General features: G+C 55.9%; 1 protein-coding gene across 1 annotated transcript in view; it reads right to left on the bottom strand.

Annotated features, from left to right (window-relative positions):
* Positions 1-788: 788 nt before the first annotated feature.
* Positions 789-6,908, bottom strand: part of STK35 (serine/threonine kinase 35) — a 13,683-nt gene continuing 7,563 nt past the window's right edge. The window contains exon 2 of the mRNA XM_009893563.1: positions 789-1,501. Coding sequence (XP_009891865.1) covers positions 789-1,501 — 713 coding nt within the window. The remainder of the gene's footprint in view (positions 1,502-6,908) is intronic.

Here is a 6,908-nt window from a genome sequence, read left to right as displayed (position 1 = left end):
GAGCTGAGCTCAGTCTGAGCACAACTGTTTTGTAAGCTTCCTTCCTGAGCAGACACAGGTCTAAAACCTCAGACGCTGGAGACCAAAGCGTCCTACTGGGTTTGGGAAACTGCAGTTCACACCAAAGGGAAGTCCTGCCTTTAGCAAGGAAACGAAACGAGACGGACTCACGTGCCTTGTAGGTGAAAACAAAGGAAACAGCTTTGTCCGCGCTGAGATGGACCTGCCACTGCACTCGGTGCCCGCTCAGCGAGCCCCGAGGTGTCCCGTCTGAGTCTCAGAGGGGAAGGGGACTGTGCTAGTCAGCGAGGTGATCTCAGCACTGACCACACGCATTATACCATGCAGCAGAGGAGACAGAACTGGCAGCTCCTTCCCTGGGAGGGCTCCTGCCCCTGGGAGAGATGGATGGACCCAAAGCTAATGTCACAGGGTGCTTGTGGGTATCTCCACCATGCACCAGCCTGTCTCAGCCACTGGCCAGGACCTCCGAGGAGCAGGGCTCCTGTCCAGCCCTGCCAGCTCTGCTGGGGCTTTGGGCAGCAGCAGGACGTGCAGCTGCTAATTCTGTTTCCCACCTCTACTTTATTTTTGCAGTAGAATAGGTGGGAAAAAAAAAATTACGAAGCAGCGTTCTGATGAATCACTATAGAAATAGCTCTGGGAACATAAAAGACTCCTTTGTGTCACTACAAAGTGCGTTATCAGGCTGGTGCAGCAGGCAGAATAATACAAAAACTGCAGATCACTTACCCAGCGGTAAAGCACAGCAGTGCCCTGCCCTGAATTTAAGCAGCACATGTAACCTGGTCCATTCTGGTTTCAAGCTCAAAGGCATCAGGTCGATCCTGCGGGTTAGCAGCCAACATGTCTTTCAAGAGCTGCTTGATCCCCTCAGACATGGAAGTCCTGCGTTTCTGAGGGATGTGCAGCTCCATCTTTGGGTTTTCTAGCAGCGCTTCCCCAACAGGCACAATCTCAGTCCCCTGTTTGATGTAGGTCCCCAGCAGCTCCTTCTTGGTCTCTGCATCGATGAAAGTTATCCTCTCAATCATGGCCCAGATGATGATGCCGAGGGCGAAGATGTCAGCCTTGGCAGTGTAGTGTCCCTCCCAGACCTCGGGCGCCATGTAAAAATCAGAGCCGCAAGCCGAAGAGAGCCAGTACTTGTTCACATTCACATTTTTGTTCTCGTGCGCACCCTCCTTGCCCCGAGCAGTCAGGCCCGCGCAGACTTTACTCAGCCCGAAGTCGGCCACCTTGAGAACTGGGGTGCCAGACTTCTCGGTTATCAGGATGTTGTCTGGTTTCAGGTCCCGGTGGACAATATGGTTCTTGTGCAGGAAGGCAATGGCGCTGGTCAGCTGCAGCATGAAGCTCTTGTTTGTCGCCGGGTCGGGTCTTCGTGAGAGCACGTACTGGTTGAGGTCTCCCCCTTCGCAGAACTCCATGACGAACCAGAGATAGCAAGGCTCCTCCGCGTAGCCCAGGATCCTCTCACCTAACCAACAGGGAGAAAAGAAAGAGTGGGGTTTTCAGACACATTACAGAATGTCCACACTAACTCAGCACGGGCAAAGAACGGGTCTGGTTTATGCAGATAGTAAAGGCCTTAAGAACGTGACTGGGACCCATCACGCCGCAGGGTACCAGCAGTGATGCTGCCACTGCTGTGGCTTCAAGTGCTTTAGGATCCTGATGAGTGTCACACACCAGCGCCACGTTTATCTGAGCCCAGTGCCTGGGAGCCCGCTGAGGGACCCGTTGGCAGCAAAGTGCAGGCATTGCGAGTGAGACTGAGCGCACGTCTTATCGGGTGCTTGCAGGGAACTTGGAAGAGGAGGGTTATTTTCCTACACTACCATCAGACAATTCTCCCCAGGCTCTGAAAGCCAAAGCAGCAGCCACTAAAAGCACAATTAGCAGCAAGTCTACATGGAAGAAAAAAAAAAAAAAAAATCCGTTCTGCATGAATGCCAGCTCTCCCACCTGAGCTGTGCCGCAGCACGCAAAGGCTGGCTTATACCTTATGCTTCACTAGTGTAACTGCAAATGGGGAGTAAATCACACCCCTTAACGCTGTGCCAGTACAGCCTTGTTAATAGCAGTCACACCAGTGTCACTGCCTCGCAGCACGCTGGCTCCTCTTAGGCTAAAATTTGTGAGTTTAAGTGTTGTGTTTGTGCTAGGGGAGCTCTGCCACTTCATACAGCTTTCCTTAAGTGCCAACAAGTCTTTAAAGAGAAGAAATTAGAGGCCCAAGTAGGAAACGTTTAAGTGCAATCTCAGCGACACTTAAGAATATAACTGTTGCCTCGCTCGTTAGTGCTGCTACTTAATATTATGCCCCTAACAGCTTCCTCCTTCACCAGCCATCTCGCTCAGCTCTTCAAGCTCAGAGCATCTCAGGTACAATTCATTGCGTCTAGGTTCTACTCCACAACCCCCCTGCCAAGGCAAATCGCTCCCTTGAACATAAAACTAGACACGTGCAGAAATGCAACAGCATTGTATCAGCTAACAGCGATATGATGCTCGGTGACACGATGCCAAGACGCTCCGGCGAGTGCCGGTGGCAGACCTGGCCCTGTTAGCCGATGCCAGGATGCAAATCCTGCTGCCAGATGCCACATCACCGGCACAGAGCACCCAGGTGCCAGGCAGAGCCTGCACACACAACCAGGGCATCGTTTTGCTCTAGGAACTAAGTTTTTGGCTTTTTTTTACCCTCAAGCACCATAAGGGAGAAGCTGGAGGACACCACTCACCTCTGCCACAGTTAACAAGTCACAGAGACGAATCCAAGTGTTTTGAAAGCAGTTAAATAACTCCACCCATTTGACAAAGTTGGGATTTGTTTTAGCAAAGCCCTAGAGAGCATCTGGGAAAGCAAACTTCCAGCAGCAGGTAAAGCCAACGACTGCCATGGACACCAAGCCCTGGGCTGCCCGACGCCTGTGCCTGCGATGGCCAGTAATCGGTGTGGGTGGGAATATTGGTTATTTGCACAAACAGTCTGTATCCATGGCTACTGCTATGGAAATGAAAGTCTGCACAACAGAAAGATTTGGCTGCACCTCCCCACCCTCGGCAGAAGATGAAGGTTAGGTCGGGGGGATGGGAGGGACCGTGAACAGGATGGAGACATGGGGTGCACTTTGAGGGGCCAAATGAAACACCCAAAGTGTCGGAGAGGGGCTCAGCACGTGAGCCCAAAGGCCAACTGAGAGCAGGACAGCTTGGCTCTGGAGACCAAAACACCAACGAGGAAAAGCAGCTTCTCTGGTGCGAGCCACCCTTCGGTGCGACTAGTGTGACAGCACAGAAATGGAAGCAGAGTCCACTCATCCTGGGAGCAGAAACCTTTGCACAACCAGGACAGCCCCAGCTCACACCACTGCTGCCCCCTTGGATTTGCTAAACCCCTGCGCAACGGGGCTTTGCTTTCCTGCTCCCCTCAGCATCCACGCAGACCAACACAGGGAGTAGGAGGGTTTGGCTTTTCTCAGCCAGGAACTGCACCATGTCAGGGACCACAGCAGCACCCTGTGCCCACACGTGGCTCGAAGCACCGAGCCAGGGCACGCAGGCGGGAGGGCGAGAACATTCGCACGGCAGCGCTGCCGACAGCCCCTTCCCACAGGGAATCGGCTCAAACACCAGCAAGGACCTGCTGGCACCAACAAGCCGAGGTTTGATTTTAACATAACGAAGCTTCCAATTTAAAAATTGGCCCCTGGACGTCAGCAAGCGCAGGGAGGACGCCGCTGAGCCAGCGGTAGCTGCTCGCACCACGCACCTCGCGTTGGGTGGAGTGCTAGTAGGAGAGGCTTAAGCCAAGAGTAATATTTCCTCATTTTCTTTCTATAATCTGAAAGTGTTTTAGTTGTTAAATCATCTTCCTGCCTTCAAAACAAACAGCTTTAAACATAAAGAGCTGGCAAGCCGCTTCCTAAAGATGAGATGTTCGCAAACTGAAGTCAAGCAGCCAAGAGCTGAAGAGATGCAGATGACAGGCCAGACCTGTTCTCCGTCACCAAGCGAGCATCCCCGTGTGCTTCCTGCCCAAACACAGGATGGCACACACTAACCTCTCCGAACCTCCAGCAGCTCTCCCACCACCTATCCTGGGAGCTCATTAACAGCTTGCTAATTTGCTTACCATCCCTGGGAAAAATCTAATGACAGCAGAACCAGCATCCCACTGTCGCGTGTAACCTCCGACTCCCTCTGTGCAAAGAGGCTGCGCCAGAGAGACGAGAACCAGCAGCATGAAGCCTGGGTGCTCGGACCGATGGTTAACACCCGTGGGCGATGCCAGGGCAACCTGTGAGCGTGGCTGACACCAGCAGTGAGTCGGTGACCCCATGGGTGACACGCTAGGAAGCAACACCATATACAGGTTCACTTAAAGCAGCTCTATCTCCGCTGCGGGTTAGGAACAACAAGAGGGGCACGTGGCCGTGCACAAGCCCCAAAGGTGTGCGCGTATCGGGGCATCAGGCACATTGCTGAAGTACATGCCTCTCCTCCAGGCTCAGCGCTGGGCTTTCAGCTTCCTTTTCGCACTCTGCCCTTAAATTTATTATTCCGCGTCTCATTAAAATGACGAAGGTTCAGGCTCCGCACTGCAGCTGAGACCCGACATCACCCAGTATCCCGACAGTTGTGCTCCCGATTCAGAAAGTCTCCGACTAATCCGCCCCCCGTGCCCTGAGCCCCGGCGCGTTGGCACAGCATCTGTGCAGCCCCGTAAATAGCCCAGCTGCGGTCGTGCAGAATGGCACGGCAGCACAGCTACGTGCTGGCTACCTCGGCTGGAGCAACAAGCACGGCGGCTCCACGCACACAGCCCGTGCGCAGCAGACAGGGAAGGAGAGCAAGCGGACCTGGGAAGCTGATCTAGCTCTAGCTTTTGTTTTGAAAAAAATAATAATTTATCAGTGCCTTATCAGACCCAAAGCTGGGGAAGGCAGCGAGCACAGCCTCTGCCCGAGCCTGTGGCCAGCACAGCACAGCCCGGAGAGCAGTCAGGGGGAGGGCGGATGGAAGGGAGAACGCACGCTGGTTTGGGGAGTGAAACTGCTGCGCTCTGGCCTCAGGATGAAAAGCCCAACTCTGCTCCCCCTCTTCAGCAGGGCCGGGGCAAGCAAAGCCCTCCACACGGCAGGGAAGTCAGGGGGCTCTCTCCCCACCTAGAGACAGATGGCAGCTACCCAAGAGCTTTCCCCAGGCCGTGCCACCTCTTCTTGGGGGATGCAACAGGAAACCCCCATATCTGCCAGAAAGCTTGACTTGCTACGGCCGGACACACACCCGAAGGGAAGAGCTAGCTCCTCTCCCAGGGAGTCATGCCCACGAGAGCGCATAAAGGAAGCACCCAGGCTATACAGAAATTAGGACACTGTCCTTTTTGGGGAGGCTCCCCTGGATGGTTGTGTGTGGAGCGTGAAGGGAGAGCGGGATCGGGTCTGGACATGTCCCCTCAGGAGTGCGGAGGAGACGGGCAGAGCAGGGGCAGTCTGAGAGCCAGAGGTTTGCTCAGGTCTCGGCAGCCTTACGTGGAGTCTGTGCCTGGCACAGGGTTTGGAGGCTGCCTCCACTTGGGGGAGAATGGGGAGACTGTGCTCCCCAAGGAGCGTTCGGGAGTCCTGGCACACAAGTTTGGGGAAGGGAGGGGTTGTGGTGAGCTGGCTCTGGCTGGGGGGCACGGGGGCATGGAGGATAAAGGGCTCCGGTATTTTTCCACATCTTCACTGCACATTGGCAGAGCTGGGTCTGACAAGCAGCCAAGGGAGCAGAGGGAGGGAACATTTTGGAGATGTCACCATCACAGTCATCGACTGTGGCAGGAGAAGGTGACCCCTGACAGCTCCATGATGCTGCTGAGGGACCCCAGGGGAAGACAGAGGTGTCAGCCTCAGTGCTTCCAGGGATGTCCCCATAGAGCGAGCACTGAGCGGGAGGGAGGGACACAGGGACAGGAGAGCACAGGGAACGGTCCCAAAGCTGTAAGACCTCGAGCGAACAGGCAGGGCACCGTAACAGGCTGCAGCCTTGGGCTGCTCATGAGATGGGACTGCATCAGGCAGAGATGTCCCCTTGGCGTGACCGGGGCAGACTGGTGAAGGTCCCCGAGGGACATGCGTGGGCTGTGGCGCAGGTCAGGGTAACGGAGGGAGCCCTGGGGAAGGTGTAATGGAGGAGGAGGAGGAAAGTGCTGGCAGAGCGGTGCAGGGGAAGGCTGCAGGCAGCACACAGGGATGCTCCCCAGGGCTGGGTCTGAGCCTGGAGGTGACAATGGGGTCCCTCAGGAGGAGGGGCACAGGGCTGGAGTGCTGCAGAGACGCAGGACACAGGGAGGGACCCCACGGGGAGGGGTAGGGTGTCCCTGGGAGCAGCGCACAGAAGGAGGGGAGAGAGCAGAGGGGACACATAGGGCCCAGGACAGGTGATACTGTGCAGGGGTCCCTGGGGGGTGCTTAGAGTGGGTGGCAGCAAAGAGGGGTGCTGGGGCAGCAGAGGGACCCCGTGGGAGAGCCCTGCAGGGACAGGGCTGAGGGGGGTGATGGGAGCAGCAGGGAGCACGCCTGGGGCAGGTACCACTGCAGTGCAGAGGGACCCCAGGGCTGGCAGGGGTGACAGAGGAGACTGGGACAACCAGGGGGTCAGTGGGGGGAGCCCAGAGATGGTTAAACTGCGAAAGTGGCGAGTTAAGATGAAGGGAGGGGTGTTGCGAGAGGTGGGGTGGGACCTTTGGGTGCTCCTCTGAGGGCAGGAGGTGTCAAGGAGGGATTTGAGCAATGGGGTGATGCTGGTGGGGGGGAGTAACGGGGTTGCTCAGGGTGGGGACGCCCTGGGGGAAGGGGGGCAACACCAGGGGTATATCCCAGAGGTTACCTGGTGTG

This window comes from Charadrius vociferus, unplaced genomic scaffold, assembly GCF_000708025.1.
Source record: "Charadrius vociferus isolate BGI_N301 unplaced genomic scaffold, ASM70802v2 scaffold259, whole genome shotgun sequence".
In the NCBI taxonomy this organism is placed as follows: Eukaryota; Metazoa; Chordata; class Aves; order Charadriiformes; family Charadriidae; genus Charadrius; species Charadrius vociferus.
Note: the sequence above shows the minus strand (reverse complement) of the source record. Positions and strands in the feature narration are given on the sequence as shown.